This window comes from Microcebus murinus, chromosome 6 (genome assembly GCF_040939455.1).
Source record: "Microcebus murinus isolate Inina chromosome 6, M.murinus_Inina_mat1.0, whole genome shotgun sequence".
Taxonomy (NCBI): domain Eukaryota; kingdom Metazoa; phylum Chordata; class Mammalia; order Primates; family Cheirogaleidae; genus Microcebus; species Microcebus murinus.
The window spans coordinates 88,527,528-88,548,106 of record NC_134109.1 but is presented as its reverse complement, the minus strand read 5'-3'; the positions used below and the strand labels follow the sequence as shown (position 1 = coordinate 88,548,106).

The 20,579-nt window shown below is 36.6% G+C and overlaps 1 protein-coding gene across 1 annotated transcript in view; it reads right to left on the bottom strand.

Moving 5' to 3' along the window:
• AP4E1 (adaptor related protein complex 4 subunit epsilon 1) overlaps positions 1 to 20,579 on the bottom strand; it is a 79,866-nt gene that overhangs the window by 35,367 nt on the left and 23,920 nt on the right. Inside the window, exons 9-15 of the mRNA XM_076004363.1 lie at positions 20,367 to 20,489; positions 20,156 to 20,265; positions 16,417 to 16,556; positions 15,276 to 15,388; positions 15,045 to 15,163; positions 7,007 to 7,309; positions 53 to 167 (exon numbers count right to left, since the gene is read on the bottom strand). Of these exons, the coding sequence (XP_075860478.1) occupies positions 53 to 167; positions 7,007 to 7,309; positions 15,045 to 15,163; positions 15,276 to 15,388; positions 16,417 to 16,556; positions 20,156 to 20,265; positions 20,367 to 20,489 (1,023 nt within the window). The remainder of the gene's footprint in view (positions 1 to 52; positions 168 to 7,006; positions 7,310 to 15,044; positions 15,164 to 15,275; positions 15,389 to 16,416; positions 16,557 to 20,155; positions 20,266 to 20,366; positions 20,490 to 20,579) is intronic.

Below are 20,579 nucleotides of genomic sequence, written 5' to 3'. Positions count from 1 at the left end.
CATAAAAAAAAGTCTCTACAATTTAGCTTACAATAAACCTATGAAAAATTACCTTTTTCCTGAGAAAGCTTCTCCTCCTGGCGTTGGTGGTGGGGTTTGTAAGGTGCTGCCCCTTGACTGAGTCCTTCAGCCACAAAACCATCCAGGAAAGATAAGGAAGCATCTACCTTTTTTTAAATTAAGCAAAATTAGGAATTAAAAAAATTTATCCTAATCAGTAGATTGTACATTCACATAATTTTAGTCTATACATCCTTAAAAATTTTTCCAGTAAAAAACAGAGCTTTCATTCTAAAAATGCTATCCAACTCTCCAGCTTTCTGAAACATCTATAATCAGATCATCTGGTTAAGAATCTAACAATGTAAATCATTTGCAGTTATTCATGTAATTGCATTGTACAATATATTTTTGAGCATCTATCTATTAGGGCATCCCGTTAGGTGCTATGATTGAGACAAAAAAGAGACATAGTTCCCACTCTGAGAAGAACTGTAACGTACCAGAAGAGGCAGAAATACATACTATAAGGTATTATGACTATATTGGTTTCCTGCTGCAGGGGACTAAAATCAAGGGGTTTGCGGGGCTGATTTCTTCAAGATGTGCCAAGGAAGAATCTGTTCCTTGTCTCTGCCAGCTTTTAGAGACTACCAGCATTCCTTGGTTTGTGGCCACAACAGTCAATCTCTGCTTTCATAGTTACTTTGCCTTCTCTCTGACCTCTTGCCTCACATTTATAAGGACCCTTGTAATTATATAAAGCCTATCTAAATAATCTAGGGTAATCACCCCATCACAAACATTTAAAGTCATCACAACTACAAAGTCCCCTTTAATATTTAAGGTAACACATGCACAGATTCCAGGGATTAAAATGTGATCACCTTTGAAGGACCATTATTCAGCCTCCCACAGTAGCAGATTTAACTATCCTATTCCCTTCTACCCAAAAGTGCTTTTTAACATATCTATGAAAAAAATTACTTAATTTCAGCAGCAATGGAAAGGTACAAGAGAATGATTAAGTAAAACAATGAAGAAATGATATGAGATAAAGAAAGAGTGAGGAGGAAAGGAGAAGATGAAAAGTGAGAGAAAAAATAATTACAGATACACAAGAGAACAGAGCAGTGATGACCTTCAGAAACCAAAGATTTGCTTCTCTTGATTTACCCAAGTGTATAAAACACCTCAAATAATTTAGAATGGCAGGTAATTCTCAAACATATAAGTGAAACCTCATCCTCTGAATTTGGAAAGGTTTAGCTTGAATAAGATTCTTAAGAGATGGGGCTATGTCATTATCATTATCCTTTGTTAAGGGGAAAAGGAAAGTATAGTTATACCCTAGTGTAATATTATGTACAATATAATCACTAGTCATTTCAATAAATATCTCTGGAATCCCCACCGAATACTAAAGCAAAGCCTCTGCCTTTGAAGGTCTACAGAAAGAACTAATGAAGAAATGTTTCAAATGAACACAACCCATGGAAACTAGAGTGAAAATTACTGTGAATATTGCCCATCCTCTTCTTTTTCTCAAAAACATGATACGACACTTAAAAATTGAAATACATCTGTTTGCCTTTGGAAGTTTTGTAATTTATACCAATTTGAGGAGAGAATGGGATGAATTAAAGAAAGTGTGGGTTAACTGAGAATGTTAGGTTAAAATGAGTGGTGGCTGAAAGTAGGTGGAAGATGAAAAGGTGGGTGATCAGGTTCCAAAATGGTAAAGAATTTAGATAGTAGATGGACAAAATAAAAACAAGTACCTTTTTTTACATTCTAAAAGAAAACAAGGTAGAAATAACATGACTTATATTATAGAATTTCAAAGTAGACAATAATAAGATAGCCTAACACATGGAGGTTCCTGGCTGGTGACATGTCCACGGTAGGCATGAAAGCTCTGTGCCCCTTCCCTCATACCTCACCCTATGCACCTCTTCATTTGTATCCTTTGTAAAATAGTTTATAACAAACCTATAAGCTAACACAAATCAGGGGGAAAAGTATGAAATAATCCTAATGGGATGATGCCTGATTCATGAATTCTTTTTTTTTTTTAATATTTGATTTTTTTATTTATATTTATTAATTTTTAATTTCTTCTTTTCTTTTTACAAAACACAGAAGAAGGAAATGAATTCTTAATAAAAGTTAACTAGTGCCCAGCCCACTGCTGACACTGCTAGAACCCAGGATGCCACTTGAAGGCCCAGGGGCCAATGAACCTAGACATGCCACCACTGGCACCTGCATATACTGTCCAGGGGCCTGAGGACTGATAAACCCAGGCTGCCACTAACAGCACTGGTGCCCGAAGACCAGCCCACCTGGTGTCCCATTACCAGCAAAGTTTCCACTAATAACCATAGCCTAAATCACCGAGGAACTCACAGACGTCACTTACACCAATCACAGCCAAAGAAATAATACAAAGACTACACTACTATTCCTTCCCACTCAGAATCAAGGCCAAAGCACCCTATTCACACCCCTTTCAATAAATAATCCTGGGAAAATTGGATTGCCAGATGAAAAGAATAAAACTAAACCCCATCTATCACCACATATAAAAATCAACTCAAGATGGATTAAAGACTTGAATGTAAGACCTGAAACTATAAAAATACAAGAAAACAGGCCGGGCGCGGTGGCTGACGCCTGTAATCCTAGCTCTCTGGGAGGCCGAGGCGGGCGGATTGCTCAAGGTCAGGAGTTCAAAACCAGCCTGAGCAAGAGTGAGACCCCGTCTCTACTATAAATAGAAAGAAACTAATTGGCCAACTGATATATATATAAAAAAAAAAAAAAAATTAGCCGGGCATGGTGGCGCATGCCTGTAATCCCAGCTACTCGGGAGGCTGAGACAGAAGGATCGCTCGAGCCCAGGAGTTTGAGGTTGCTGTGAGCTAGGCTGACGCCACGGCACTCACTCTAGCCTGGGCAACAAAGTGAGACTCTGTCTCAAAAAAAAAAATAAAAATAAAAATAAAAAAAAAAAAAAAAAAAATACAAGAAAACAAACTAGGGAAAACTCTTGTGGACACTGGTCCAGGCAAAGAATTCATAACTAAGATCTCAAAGACACAAGCAACAAAACAAAAATAGACAAATGGGACTTAAGTAAACTAAAGCTTCTGCACAGCAAACAAAGTAAACAGACAATGTGTAGAACGGAAGAAAATATTTGCAAACTATATATCCTATAGGGGACTAATATGCAGAATTTACAAGGAACTCAACAACAATAAGAAATAAATAACCCCATTAAAAAGTGGGCTAAGGACATGAACAGACATTTTTCAAAAGAAGACAAACAAATGGCCAAGTACATGAAAAGAAGTTCAACATTACTAATCACCAGAGAAATGCAAATTAAAATCATAATGAGATATCATCTTATACTAATCAGAATGGCCATTATTAATGACAAAAAATAACAGATGTTGGTAAGAACGTGGAGTAAAGGGAACCTTTCTACACTAGTGGGAATGTAAAGTAGTGCAACCTCTATGGAAAACAGTATGGAGATTTCTCAAGGAACTAAAAATAAAACTACCATATGATCCAGCAATCCCACTATTGACTACCCAAAGGAAAAGAAATAAATATATAAAAAACATACCTGCACTTGTATGTTTATTGTAGCACTATTCACATTAGCAAAGATATGGAATCAACCTAACTGTCCATCAACAGAGGACTGGATAAAGAAAATATAGTATATATACACAATGGAATACTATTCAGCCATAAAAAAGAATGTCTTTTGCAGCAACACAGATAAAATTAGAGGCCATTATCTTAAGCAAAACAACTCAGACACAGAAAGACAAATACTGCATGTTCTCACTTGTAAGTGGGAGCTAATTAATGTGTACATATGGAAGCAGAGTGGGGAATGATGCACAATGGAGATTCAGACGGTTGGAGGGAAAAGAGGAGAGTGGATAATGGAAGGTTTCTTGATGCTCCCATGATGAATACACTGCAGGATCTGACTTTACCACAATACAATATATCAATGTAGGAAAATAGGACCTGTATTCCATGAATATATACAAATGAAAATAAATTTAAAAAACAAAAGCAAAGTGCCCTACTCAATCAATACCATAAATCGATGTATAAGAAAGTCTTTCCCTATGAAAGCCAATCTGTTATACCAGATATGCAGACACCAATGTAAAGACAAAAAAAAATGAAAGCAAAGAAACATGACACCTCCAGAGGAACACAATAATTGTCCAATAGTAGATCCCAAAGAGAAGGAAACAAATGAAATACCTGAAAAGGCTTTCAAAATAACAATCTAGGCCGGGCGTGGTGGCTCACGCCTGTAATCCTAGCACTTTGGGAGGCCGAGGCAGGCGGATTGCTCAAGGTCAGGAGTTCGAAACCAGCCTGAGCGAGACCCCGTCTCTACCAAAAAATAGAAATAAATTAATTGACCAACTAAAAATATATATACAAAAAATTAGCCGGGCATGGTGGCGCATGCCTGTAGTCCCAGCTACTTGGGAGGCTGAGGCAGTAGGATCACTGAGCCCTGGAGATTGAGGTTGCTGTGAGCCAGGCTGACGCCACGGCACTCACTCTAGCCTGGGCAACAAAGTGAGACTCTGTCTCAAAAAAAAAAAAAAAAAAAAAAATAACAATCTTTTTTTTTTTTTTTTTTTTTACACTAGATAGTGACAGATGTATAAAATAACAATCTTAAGGAAACTCATAATACAAGAGAACACAGATAAACAATACAAAGAAATCATAAAAACAATCCATGATCTGAATGAGAAATTCAACAAAAAGGTAGATATCATAAAAAGAATCAAACAGAAATCCTGGAACTGAAGAATTCAATGAATGAAATTAAAAATATAATCTAGAGCTTCAATAACAGACTAGATCAAGCAGAAAAAAAATTTCTGAACCTGAAGACAGGTCTTTTGAAATAACCCAGTCAGAAAAAAATTAAAGAATAAAGAATAAAAATGAATGAAGAAAGCCTATGTAACATATGGGATACCATAAATCAAACAAATTCAAATTTGGAGAGTTCCAAAAGGAAAAAAATGCATAAAGGCAAAGAAAACCTATTTAATGAAATACTAGCTGAAAAATTCCCAAGTCTTACAAGAGATACAGACATCCAGATAGAAGTGCAAAGATAACCAATACACTGAATCTGAAAAGGTCTTCTCTGAGGCACAGTATAGTCAAACTGTCAAAAGTCAAAGACAAAAAGAAAAGTCTAAAATCTGCAAGAGAAAAGTGGCAAGTCATATATAAGGGAATCCTCATCAGACTACCAATGGATTTCTCAGCAGAAACTTTACAGGCCAGGAGAGAATGGGATGATAAAATCAAATGTGATGATGAGAGAGGGGGGAAAACTATTAGGCAAGAATAAAATATTTGCAAGCTAGTCATTCAACAAGGTACTAATATCCAGAATATACAAGGAACTCAACTCAACAGCAAAAAATCAAATAACCCCATTAAAAAGTAGGCAAAAGATCTCAATAGACATTTCTCTAAAGACTTGGCCAACAAACATATGAAAAAATGCTCAACATCACTAATTATCAAGGAAATGCAAATCAAAAGCACAATGAGATAATCATCTCAGTCCAGTGAGAATAGCTATTATCAAAACAACAAAAATAAATGCTGGTAAGGATGCAGAAAAAGAGAACTCTTACATATTGTTGGTTGTAAATTAATACAGCCATAATGAAAAACTGTATGGAGGTTTCTCAAAAAACTAAAAATAGAAATACCACATGATCCAACAATTAATATTTCAAAAGGAACCTGTACCCTCATATTTACTGCAGGACTATTCATAATAGCCAAGATATGGAATCAATTTAAGTGTCAATCAATGGATGAATGGGTAAAGAAAATGTGGTATATATACATAATGGAATATCATTCAGCTATAAAAAAGGATGAAATCCTGTTACTTGTGGCAACATGGATAGAACTGGAGGTCATTATGTTAAGTGAAAGAAGCAAAGCAAAGAAATACAAATATCATGCGTTCTCACTAATAAGTAAGAGCTAAAATAGTTGATCTCATGGAGATATAGAATGGTTACCCAAGGCTGGTGGGGGGGTAGGTGGGGATGATAAGAGGTTGGTTAATGGTTAGAAATATAGTTAGAAAGAAGGAATAAGTCCTAGTGTTTGACAGCACAGTAGGGTGAATTTAATTAATAATTTATTGTATATTTCAAAATAGCTAGAAGATTTGAAATGTTCCCAACACAAAGAAATGATAAATGTTTGAGGTGATGGATATCCTAAATATCCTGATTTGATCATTACACAGTGTATGTATATCTCAAACATCACATGTACTGCATAAATATGTATAATTATTATGTATCAATTTTTTAAGTCAATAAATAAAGAATACATAAAATAAATTCCTAAATTATTATAATAAAGTGTTTGTCACAGGATAAAAATATCTTCATTGTAGTTCTCTGGAAGAGATACTCTTCTACTCCTATTTAGAATCAGGACTGATTAGTAAGTCTCAAATTCTCTGTCATACTAATGTAAGAAAAACTTCAACTTTCACCTTAAGTAACACGAAAACCATATTTTGATACATTCCTAATATACCACAAATACAAGAATTACTCCATGGTCTGGGCACAGTGGCTCACGCCTGTAATTCTAGCACTCTGGAAGGCCAAGGCAGGAGGATCACTTGAGCTCAGGAGTTCCAGACTAGCCTGAGCAAGAGCGAGACCCCATCTCCAGTAAACATAAAAAAATAGGCTGAGTGTCTTGGCACACGCCTGTAGTCCCAGCTACTCTGGAGCCTGAGACAAGAGGATCGCTTGAGCCCAGGAGTTTGGTAGGCTCACACCATGGCACTCTACTCAGGGCAACAGAGTGAGACTCTGTCTCAAAAAAAAAGAATTACTCTATGTTGAATGACAATGCAATTTTTAAAAAGCTGAAACAGATGTCTTACCACCATGTCTTCGCAACTCTTATCAACTGGAAGCAAGTTCTTCATAAGTTCCACATTCTCATGCAAATGTTTTAATTCAAATGCATGCTGTCGCATACAAGTATCCAAAGAAATGGTAAATTCCTGGATTAATCTCTCAACTATATTAGAAGAGCGTGCTTGGGGTGTCAACTTGGTCACAGCAGCAATTAACCAGGCTTTTGTTTCTGAAGAAATGGAGTCATTCATAAGTAACTTGTAGAGCTTGGTTATAACTTCCTCTGGTGTTTCCTTATCTAAGAGGTAGGAATACTCCCCTAATACCTATGAGTAAAACAAAGAGATGTTTATATAAAAATATCAAGTTATATAATAAACTATACTCAGAAATCTAAACAAAGTGCCTACTGCTAGAGTGAATTTAATCTAGATTAAACATGCATGGTGAAGAAATTATTAAAGATACAGTGGTATATTTTAGATTCAAAATTATACCAAGAATTGAAACACAATACAAAAAGTTTTTCTACATCTTTGTCATTAACAACACATAAAGCAACATACCTTTATGAATTAGCTTTCTTCTGAACTGTGGGAGTTGGTTGTTAGGCTGTTAGGCTTTTTTTTTTTTTTTTTAAACAAGGTTTTACTCTGCTGCCCAGGCTGGAGTGCAATAGCCTAATTATAGCTCATGTAACCTCAAACTCCTGGGCTAAACTGATGCTCCCGCCTCAGCCTCCCAGGTAACTAGGACTACCAACACGTGCCATTGTGCCCAGCTAATTTTTAAATTTTTGTAGAAACAGGGTCTCACTGTGTTGCCCAGGCTGGTCTCAAACTCCTGGCCTCAAACACTCCTCTTACCTTGACCTCCCAAAGTGCTGGGACTATGGGTATGAGCCATCACACCTGGCTTGGTTGTTGGTTTTTACAAGCACTTTCACAGTCTGTCATTATTTTCCAATAAATACTTAAATGATGATTCTCACAAGCTAAGAGATACCTGAGGTGTTTCATTAAAATACAGATTTCAACCAAGTGTGGTAGCTCACACCTGTAATCCTAGCACTTTGGAAGGCCAAGGCAGGAGGATTGCTCTAGGCCAGGAGTTTGAGGCTAGCCTGAGCAAGATATTGAGACCAAAAACAGAAAAATTGTCTGGTCTCTACAAAAATAGAAACTGTCTCTACAAAAATAGAAAAATTAGCCATGTGTGGCCGTGCACACCTGTAGTCCCAGAAACTCAGGAGGCTGAGGCAGGAGAATCACTTGAGCCCAGGAGTTTGAGGATGCAGTGAGCCATGATGACACCACTGTACTCTAGCCTAAGCAACAGAGTGAGATGCTGTCTAAAGAAAAAACAAAAAACCAGAGATTTCCAGGCTCTTTCCCCAAATATTCTTTTAGATTTATTATATCTGTGGTCCCCAAGGATATACATTTTATTTTACTTTATTTTTCTGGTTAACTCACTATGTTTTTCACAGTTTGCCATAATTGTGTGTACCTTTAAGGTTTTCTTTTTTTTTTTATTTTAGTGTATTATGGGGGTACAAGTGTTAAGGTTATGTATATTACCCATGCCACCCTCCCCCTTCGAGTAAGAGCTTCAAGAGTGACCATCCCCCAAACGTTGCACCTCTTACTCACTGTGGTTGTATATACCCATCCCTCCTCCCCCCTCCCACCCTCCCGACACCCGATAAATGTTACTCCTATATGTCCACTTAGGTGTTGATCCGTTAATACCAATTTGCTGGTGAGTACATGTGGTGCTTGTTTTTCCACTCTTGAGATACTTCACTTAGTAGAATGGGTTCCAGCTCTATCCAGGAATATACAAGAGGTGCTATATCACCATTGTTTCTTAAAGCTGAGTAGTACTCCATGGTATACATATACCACATTTTATTAATCCACTCATGAATTGATGGGCACTTGGGTTGTTTCCATAGCTTTGCAATTGTGAATTGTGCTGCTATAACATTCGAGTGTAGGTGTCTTTTTCATAAAGTGACTTTTGATCTTTTGGGTAGATGCCCAGTAGTGGAATTGTTGGATCAAATGGTAGATCTACTTGTATCATTTTGAGGGATCACCATATTGCCTTCCACAGAGGTTGAACTAGTTTGCAGTCCCAAGGATATACATTTTAAATAAGCATATTCCAATTCTGATGTAGACAGTCTACAGAACAGACTTGAAGGAAACTGATCCATTTACGTATCTTTTTCTTACATCTAACTTAAGTGACATATAATCCTATTGGTCAAAGAATCATTAATAAATTAAAAATTCAGGCAACGAGAAATCTTTCCAAAATGATATTTATGGAATATTTTCATGTCTTTGGTGCAGTATCGACATTGGCAAGAAAAGAGGAAGGTGAGGTGATAGGAACATGAAAATTTATAGCTACTAATGAGAGAGAAAGAAAAAGAAATAGGACCAAATGAGTTCAATTCTTAAATATTAAGATAACTTTTAGAGTAGTTTAATAGATGGAAGGTAGCTCCAGAAGAGTAGGTAACATAAATTCCAGTTCAAAAATCAATGGTTAATGGACTTCTCCTTCTGGGAAGATGGAATAGACATATTAATCCCTATTCTTCCTACTAAGTACCCATAAAAACCCTTGACATTATATAGAAAACACATATAAAAAGACTCTGAAAGGCAGAGAAAGGTGGCAGATCCCTAAGGACCTTGGGAGCTAAGTAACAGTGGATTATCTGTTGTCTCATATACCCCAGACTAGGTATGGGAGGGCCAGCAACCTGGAAACGCCAATGAGCACAGAAAACAAGCCCCCCAAAAAGCCAGCCCTCTAGTCAATAAGCCAGAAAAACTTTTAGACAATAACCCTTCTATTCCACCCTAGTACCACACAGAAAACTTGCAGCTCCACCCACACAAGCAAAGGCAGAGTAGAGATCCAAGACTTCCATTCTCACTGCTATAAGAGGTGCCTCAACTTTCCCACAAGGGTGATGACTGAGAAGGCCAAACTGGGAGTCAGGACTTTCATCCCCACCAAGTGATAGAGAGACCTAATCCCCTGCAGTGTCTGTGGAGACCATATAGGAAGCTTGCCCTTCACTTCCACCCAGCAGTATTGACGTACCCATGCCCTTCTCTGCTGGGGTATTATCAGCAGAAGCCTGGTAGAGTCAGGACTTTCACCACTGCTCAGCAATAATGAGGCCACCCCCTCACAGTGTCAGTGGAGTCCATAGAGTTGGCGATCGCAGCCTTTCTCTTAACAATTAATAGGACAACCAGACAGAGAATCAGCAAGAATATATGAGAATTCAACAATACCAATAGAATGTAATTGACATTTATAGAACATACCATCCAATAATAGCAAAATACATATTCTTTTCAAGTAGCCACAGAACATATACCAAGACAGACTATATCTTGAATCATAACATAAACTTCAACAAATTTAAAAGAACTGAAATCATATATAGTATTTTTTCTGTCCATAATGAAATCAAACTAGAAATCAGTAATAGAAAGATAACAGGGTGCCGGAGGTGGTGGCTCACGCCTGTAGGGGAGACTGAGACAGGAGGATTGCTTGAGGCCAAGAGTTTGAAACCAGCCTTGGCAACCACTGCAAGATCCCGTCTCTACAAAAAAATTTTTTTTTTTTTTGAGACAGAGTCTCACTTTGTTGTCCAGGCTAGAGTGAGTGCCGTGGCGTCAGCCTCGCTCACAGCAACCTCAAACTCCTGGCTCAAGCGATCCTTCTGCCTCAGCCTCCCGAGTAGCTGGGCCTACAGGCATGCGCCACCATGCCCGGCTAATTTTTTTTTTTATATATATATATCAGTTGGCCAATTAATTTATTTCTATTTATAGTAGAGACGGGGTCTCGCTCTTATTCAGGCTGGTTTTGAACTCCTGACCTTGAGCAATCCGCCTGCCTCGGCCTCCCAGAGAGCTAGGATTACAGGCGTGAGCCACCGCGCCCGGCCTCTACAAAAATTTTTAAAATTTAGCCAGGTGTTATGGCATGTGCCTATAGCCCTAGCTACTCGGGAGGCTAAGGAAGGAGGATCCCTTGAGCTGAGGAGTTTGAGGTTGCAGTGAGCTATGATGTTACACTCTGGCCTGGGTGACAGAGTAAGACTGTCTGTCTCAAAAAAAGAATTAAAGAAAGAAAGAAAGATAACAGGAAATTATCCAAATACTTGAAAACTAAGCAACACTCTCCTAAATAATCCATGACTCAAAGATGAAATCTCATGGAAAATTTAAAAAAATACATTGAACTACTGAATGAAAATTCAGTTAAGAAATTTTTCTTTAAGAAAATTGAATTTGTAATTTTAACACTCCCAAAAAAGAAATCTCCAGGTCTAGATGGTTTCACTGGAAAATTCTACCAAATTTTTAAAGCAGGAATTAACAGCAATTTTATACAACCTCTTCCAAAAAATAAAAGAAGGGAACATTTTCCCAAATCGTTTTATGAGCTAGTACAACCTTGATACCTAGAGTACCAAAAAATGAAAACTACGGACCAATATCTCTCTGAACATAGACACAAAATTTCTTAACAAGGTGTCAAGAAATTCACCCAAAAAACTCATAGAACTATTAAGTTATAATAATTCAACAAGACTACAGGATACAAGACCAAAATACAAAAATCTATTGTATTTGTATGTATACAATCAGCCCTCCATATCTATGGGGGATTGGTTTGAGGACCTCTGTGGATGCCAGAGACCCCCAAACCCGATTGCTGTCAATCTGAACATGTTTCTGTTCATGTTTTCCACCCACAAATTTAATGCCTTTTCCATCTTAACTAAGCACTTATCATGCACTGTGGCTGTAACTTTTGCACGTTTGATAAGGAAACCTGATAAGGCAGCTGCTTGCCAATTCCCCATCGCTCCGCATCTCCGAGGGCCAGTACTGCACATGGCCAGTTGGAGGGCACGCTGCTGGGGCTGGGCCCTCTGGCAGAGAGCCCCTGGCCTGAGTGCCTGAACGCCCCCAGGCCCGCATGCCGCTGCCTGTTTCCAGCCACGCTGCTTGCATGATCCTGATTGGTAATTTTTGAATCCCACTGTTTTTGATTAGATGTTAAACCTTGTTGTTGATTGGATGTTAAAGCTTGATGTTGATTGGACGTTAAAGCTTGTAGTTGATTGGATGTTTTTTGAGCCCTACCAAGGGTATAAAAGCAGGAGGAGACCAAGGAAGGAGGCAGAAGGGTCAGAATATCGGAAGACACAAAGAGAGCTGTAACACTAGGTGTGCTGAGCCTGCTGTGGAAGAATAGACTGTTCTCCGACTCTTAGTGTGCCGCTCAGTTCTTTCCCGGTCAAGAGCTGTAACACTAGCTGTACACATTGCCGCAACAGGTTGAGGTGCACCACCAAAACCAACAGAAATTTCTGTTTCCTTCTTCACAATTTCACAGTTAGAAGATCCCTTCTTAATGTAGATCTTAACAAACTCAGCGTACGATTTTTCTTTCCTATTTAAATTGAGAACTTTCACCTTTTCACTTAAAGGAAGCATTTTCCTCTTGTCATAACCAAAGTAACAGCATCACAACTCTTACGCTTTTGGGCCATTATTAAGTAAAATAAAGGTTACATGAACATAAGCACTGTAATACTGCTCTAGTCGATCAGATAATCTAGATGGCTATTAAGTGACTAAGGAGCAGGAAGCATATACAGAGAGGATACCCTGGTCAAAGGGATGATTCATGTCCCAGGTGGGATAGAGCAAAGTAGGATGACTTAAGATTTTACTATGCTACTCAGAATGACATGTAATTTAAAACTTATGAATTGCTTATTTCTGGAATTTTCCATTTAATATTTTCAGACTGCAGTTGGCCACAGGTAACTGAAAACTCAGCGAAACTTCATATAAGGGGGGACTACTGTATAGGATTGTATGCTGTAGAAAGGAATAAAAAACAATCTAAATAAATGGAGTGACATGCCACATTTCATATACAGAAAAAATTAATGGTCACTAAACACATAACCAATTCAGGAAGGATTGGCAATGCTAAAACTATTAGTGAAAGATAGTTGAGGACAAGATATTCACACAGCCTCATAGAATCACCTCACAGGTTGTTATAAATTCTAAAGAAGAGAGAGTACCTCTCCATTGAGAGATCTGGAGGTCCCCATCTTAACCCAAACATATAAACTTACAATCACCAATAAGTGGATGAACTGACATCATATGCATCCTAATATGATGCAGTGGGAAGTACACAACGTTGTCTATGTAATATTCTTGCTAAAAATGTTTAATCTGAACAGAAATAACCAGAAAAATCCAGACTATAGGGTTTTCTATAAGTCGACAGTATTGATCCAAAAAAATCAATGTTATAAAACCAAAAAGAAACCAGGAGTTACTATAAATTAAAAGAAGCTAAAGAGACATAACTAAATGTAATTTGTGAACCTTGACTGGATCTAGGATTGAGATGGGGGAAAAAAACCATCATAAAAGACATTTTTGGGACAATTGGATAAATCCGAGTATAGACTATATATTAGGTGATATTAATGAATTAATGTTACATTTCTTAGGTACAATAATGGCTTATGGTTATTTAGAATAATGTCATTCATAAGAGATTCATGTTGCATTTTTTATGGGTCAAGTATCATGATTCCAATTGTAAATGGCTTAGAAAAAAAACTGTAAACCTAGATATACATATAGATGCAGATATAGTAAAGCAAATGTAGTTAAATATATTAACTGGAAAGCTAAATGAGAAGCAAAGGGATATTTGGCCAGGTACACTAAGCTCACACCTGTACTCCTAGCACTTTGACAGGCTGAGGTGGGAAGATCATTAGAGGCCAGGAGCTTGTGACCAGCCTGGGCACACATAGCAAGAAACCGTCTCTACCAAATTAAAAATTAAAAAATTAGCCAGGTGTGGTGCTGTGCCCTGTAGTCCCAGGTATTTTAGAGGCTAAGACAGGAGGACTGCTTGAGCCCAGGAGTTTGAGGTTATAGTGAGCTTTGACCATGTCACTGCACTACAGCCTGGGCAACAGAGTGGGACCTGTCTCTAAAAAAAAAAAAAAAAATTAAAATAAGTAAAAGAAAAAAAGAGAAAAGTATTGGGGTATTTATTGTATGAGAAAAAATATGTAAACAAAATCTGGGGAAAATTTAACATTCTAACATTTGGCAATACTACAAAATATTAAAATGTGTGTATCCTATGACCCAACAGTTGCACTTATATAAATCTCCCCTAAAGAAACACTCACTCATGTGCACAAGAAAGAATACACAAAGGTGATGGGCTATATGAAATGACATGTGATTATATTACATAAAATTGTGATCTTTGCCTTGCAAAGAACTGATATCCTTTACTGGCTATGTTGAAGCAAGCAGCCACGTTGGGAGGCCCACATGGCAAGAAATTGAAGGCAGCTAAGGGCATCCTACAGTTGACAGTATGAAAGTGAAACCCTCAGTGACAAAAATTCAGCCACAAGAAAATGAATTCTGACAACACCCACACATGAGCTTGGAAGTGGATCCCTTACGAGTCATGCTTCAGCTAAGACAGCAGCTCTAGCCAACACCCTGGCAGCAACCCTGTGAGACTCTAAGCAGAGCACTCAGCTAAGCCATTTCTGAAATCCTGACCTACAGAAGCTGTGAGATAATAAATTTGTGTTGCTTTAAGCCACTGAGTTTGTGGTAACATTGGTATTCAACATAAGAAAACTAATATAGCACAGACAAATGAGTATTCACATATTCAAACATGGACTTACATAAAAAACGCAACAAGCACATTGTAAATGCAAAAAGATAACAAATATCCGTATTTGAAAGACTAGATAAGTGACATGGCAAAGTAAAAAAAAATGGACAATACTCAAGTGATAGAAGGTAGCCGCTGGAAAAGAAAACTGACAGCCGGAGGAGTTAGCTGATTAGAACTGATTTCTGAAGAAAACATGTTGAAATTTGGTTTTCATAAAAAACAATGTTATAAATTTATGATGTAATGTATTTTCCTTACCCAACTCATAACTTGAAGAAATCTCTGTGGATAAAACACATTTTCCACATCTAATAAAGTGAGATAAGATTGAACTGCATAGATTCTTAATTGTTGATCTTCTGTCTCATCATCAAAACCTATAAAGAAATTGATATACCATTTTAATTTCCACTAAATTCTCCTAGGACTCTGAAATTAAAGCATTTAATTTTAAAATCTTCACTTTACAGAATGTAATAGTTTACCAACCTTCCGCTAGCAGTCTCAGAAAGTTATTGGGAATATCAGGATGCATTACATCTCCTCCCACGGAAAACACAGCATTCATTGTCTGAATAAACCACGCATTATCAGGAGCATATGTGTCCACAGTGTTAAGAACAAGTACACTTCCAAATGCCACTTATTAAAATTATCCTTCTGTAGCAACCTTTTCAAAAATAACCCCAATTCATCCTAGTGTGGCATTTTTATCTTTAACCCCTGCCATAAATTGTTTTATACCCCAATTGTACATAAAATAGGTGCTTAGTAAAAACTTATTTAATAAACTTAATAAACTGAGTTTATGTCACTTTAGCACCGGGCTTGCATATAATAGGCATCTGGTAAATAAATATGAAATAACTGATAGAAACGAAATAGCTAACTAGGGACAAACAGTGAAATATTATATACACTTCAAGGGGGCTAAATACTGTGGTGCATCTACTGGAACAAGTTGTTCAAAATCTTTTCTAATCTGTTCCTCGTCAGTTCTAAAATTCTGTCATTCTGCTGACCAGAATTATAGCACTGTCTAGGACAAAACTAAAGCAATTTCCAATTTGATTAACATTATTCACCTATTCTTTCTTAGTATTAAATGGACATTTTAAAAAGAATGGAATATCCTTATGACCTGTAAAGTTCCTCTGACTTTTAAAAAACAAATGTGAAGAAATGTGACATATTAATGGAGTTCCCAACTGTTTACTGTGACAACTTCTAGCATAAACAATAGGGTAAGGAATAAATGGTAGCATCCTGGCCCCCCTACACAGACACACACTCTACCCACTCCCTCCAAGAAACAAGAACTTTTACTTGCAAGAGAAATCAAGTAAGAAATAAAGTCAAGGATGAAGAGGGACTTAAAGAAAAACCAGGCAGAGGTTCCTGTGTCTTCTTGTTCAAAATACTGACTACCGGAATGAAAGAAACCAGGAAAAAAGCCACCCCCTAAGAAGTCTATACAAACTCCTGTTTTTGACAAGAAAGGATTAAAATCAGGAATGGAAGTTATTGCTGGTTCCTGAACTCAATTTACAAGTCACCATATCTATACCAATCATTTTAAAATCACTGTGTAACTAAGTATTTTAAGAGTTGTGGTCCAGACAAAGGATATTTCTCAGCCAGCTCAGCTATTTTACCAACCAAATTGACAATGACATATTCTTCTTTGCTCTGATGTAAATATTCAAGCATTTTCTGGACAATAACTGTTATATTCTGTGCATTAGTAATTCTGTAAAGAAGTTCCAGAGTCTATTTAAAGAAAAGAAATTAAAAACAGTATTATAAAACTATGCATAACACCAATAAATATAGTTAACATATATGTTTATCATACAGTTGATTCTTATACTTTTATGTACCTCTACTGGACAGTAAGTTAACAGGTGAATAAAAATGCAAATTTTAACTAAAATAAAACTTAAGGTAAAATTATTGTCAAAAAATGAATTATGATCAATTCTCAAAAGTCTAAAAGCTTTCTATAGAGATAGATAATTTCAATCTGACATTTCTACATGACAGAACATGTAAAGACTAAAAAGTTAAAAGGTTTACAATATATTTTCTAAAAAACATAACAGTTTTTAAGTGTACATTACTTATGCCTATGGGTATGTGTGTGTACACGTGTGTGTGGCTCTGTGTATAAATTCAATCTTGCAAACTATGTTTCCCACGCTACCCAAACAACAAAAAACAGCACTTGATTGGGTTTCACAATTGAGGGCAAATGGCTTCTAATTGATGGACAAAGGTTGATGGCTCAAGTATGTTAAAGCCTAGCAAAACCTATACTCAGAATCTCAGGCATCAAGGAAGAACTGTTTTATAGCTACTTTTTTTTTTTTATTTCATCATATGATGGAGGTACAAATATTGTTAGGGTTACAAATATTGCTCCTGCCACCTCCCCCCGAAATGTCCAATCCCCTGGTGGTGTGCATTGCACACGTTATGGAAACATACATCCTTTCCTCCTCCCCACTCCTGCCTGCCCACCACCAGCGAAAAAGTTTTTTTTGTTTGTTTTGTTTTGTTTTAACATTTTGGTTACATTGTATATCTCTGCCTCTCCCTAAGAAGGATTTACAGCTACTTTCTAAGCAATGATGAATACACCTCTTGCTGACACTAGGAAGACCAGTACCAGAGTAAGCTCCCATTTGGCTTGCTTTCCAAGGCCCCAGATTAAGGTTCTAAAAATAAACTCCTAGAAATCAATGTGAGTTGAAAGGCAATACTGAGAAAGAAATATTTATTGGTGTTTTAGGATCAGCAATATTAGCTGTAAGAGAATTTTCACATACCCTATTTATCAAACCTGTTCACAATATCTTTAGGGTTCTTTCTAATTTCTCAATCTCTACAGTCAGGACTTCAAGTATAAAGATGACATATATTAAAAGATTTTTTTTAAAAAAACTGTTTTAGTTAACGCTTGACTCCATTTAAATCTATTTAATATAAACACAAAGGTCTCCCCCATCCATAGCTTTCAATTTATACAGCTGCTTCAGACATGCTCCCTGCGGACTCCAAACTATATGTTATATATTGTTAGATAATATACACCAAATTTATTTCCTACTCTAAGACCCTAAAATTTGGCATTTCTAGGACTTAATGGGGGTGAGGTGAATGGTGTTAGGAATTGTACTGCTAGAGTTCTTTTCTGTTCAGTTTTGGTAGCTTCTTCTTGCCATCTCTCTCCCTGTATGAAAGAGTGTTAACAAAACCAGGTAAAAGGGAATCCCACCCCAACCAACAGGTCACCCCACACACAAGGACCAAAGTCCTTGCCATATCATTACTGATAGAAGTTAGAAGTGACAATAGCATTGAGGAGACAGTACTTCAGCGCCTTCTTTGGGCACCAGTGATACTCAGCACCTTCCCCAATGAATTAAAACTATTTTTTCCACTGCAGGGAATGGATCAAACTTGATAATTTTAGAAGTTGCCTATTTTCCCTTTGACTCGCATCTTTAAGTGAGAACATAATAATTAAATACAGTAGTCTCCTGCCATCCACAGCTTTGCTTTCTGCAGTTTCCATTATCACAGTCCACCACAGTTTCAAAAATATTAAATGAAAAATCCCAAAATTAACAATTCATAAGTTTTAAATTATGCACCATTCTGAGTAGCATGGTGGAATCTCAAACCCCAATCTCACATCCCAAGTGAGACATGAATCATCCCTTTGTCTAGTGTATCCTACCGTACATGTATGTACTATATATGCTACTAACTCATTAGTCACATAGTAGCTATCATACGAAAACATAGTATATTTAAGATTCAGTGAAATCTTACATACATAGGTATATATAAACATATTATATATAAGGTTCAGTACTATCCACAGTTTCAGGTATCCACTGGGGGTCTTGGAATGTATCCTGTGGATAAAGAGGGACTATATACAGCAAAAATAAAACTGTATCCAAGTCAACCTTGTTCAACTTAGTAGTCAACTACACAGAGGGAATGCATGCTCCGTATGTGTTAAAGTGGAAGAGAAATTGGGACTATCGGAATGCATATACAGCCATATAGCTATTTGTTATTGTCCCTTAGATCCTTCTCATTTTTCTACAATGCCTACACAAAGAAATGAGTATATCTGGAAGCCTCCAAGATTCATTCAAGACAGGTAAAAATTGTCAGATGATTAAAAATATGAATTAAAAGAAATATATATATAAAGGCTAATTTCTCAAAAATGCCTTTTAAAATCAAAATTCATAATCTTCAAAAATTACAATTATTGTTCTCTCAATAAACTCTCCTATTTCTAACTTATTACTTTTAAGATATTTACACGTGTAGCAGATCCTTTTTATCTTTATTACAATCAGAAATAAAACTTTTTACTCCTAAGTTCCATATACCATTTTCAACAAACATATAGAGTATTTGTTATATAAGAATTAACAGAAATATTTATATAGACACCCAATTACACACTGAAGCAATTTTATAAAAGGAAAAAGATGAAAAACAAGTTAAATACATTATTATACTTTTCCTTCCAAGTTCAGATCATTTTGTGGATATCTTCACTAATTTTTTCAACATTCCTATCTATTTAATAAGGAATTCATTATCTCATTTTACAGATGTAAAAGAGAATAATGGAAAAATACTAATTATCATAAATTACATCTTAAATTATATACATAACAGTAGTACATCTTGAATTGTACTAACAGGAAGACCTAGGACAAAAATTCAGATTTCTTATTGGTATAATGCTTAGATTAAAAAGGTATTAATGAACCCACATAGATAACTGGACCTAATCCTTACAACTCATCATTTTAAAACATACCTGTGGACACTGACACAGTACTTTTTGGAAAAGTTACTTAGGGTTGGGCACAGTGGCTCACGCCTGTAATCCTAGCACTCTGTGAGGCTGAGGCAGGCAGAACGTTTGAGCTCAGGAGTTCAAGACCAGCCTGGGCATGAGCAAGACCCTGTCTCCACTAAAAATAGAAAAAAAAAAAATTCAGTCAGGCGTGGTGGCACGTGCCTGTAGTCCCAGCTACTCAGCTACTCGGGAGGCTAAGACAGGACAATCGCAGGAGCCCAGGAGTTTGAGGTTGCTGTGAGCTAGGCTGATGCCACAGCACTCTAGCTTAGGCAACAGAGTAAGACTCTGTCTCCAAAAAAAAAAAGTTACTTAACCTTTAGTAAAAAGAATTACATGCATTCAAAAGTTAAAATATATATGTGCACACACACACACACTCTGCCTACCACTTTAACCTCTCTCCAGAATACCAACAAAAAAGTTTAAAATTGTTAATATTTCATGTACATTATTCAAAATACCAGTTTACCTCTCTTTTAATAATAGGATCAGGATGATCTAAACATTCAATTATTGTCATCTGATGTTGAAGAGCCAGAGTAGGATCCTGCTGAATAACATAGGTAAGAGCCTTCAGTCCTAGAAAAAAAGATTACATTATACAAAATAAATTGAAACAAATACCCAGCAAATTTAAAAGCTCTCTCTGTAATTTCTGTCAAAAGAACCAATCATCTTACCTAAATATTTGAGATTTATTCTAGGTGATAGAACAAATTTTCCAATGCACTTGGCAGCCTTCTCAAGTAATTCTGATTTAGGATAAATAGAATAGATTGTATGCACACATTCAAACAAAATAGCTAGAGAAAACAAAATAAAAATGGCAGGTATTATGGTAAAGCATAACAAAAGAATATATTTGTGTAGAATTTGTAGCAAGATAAACTAAT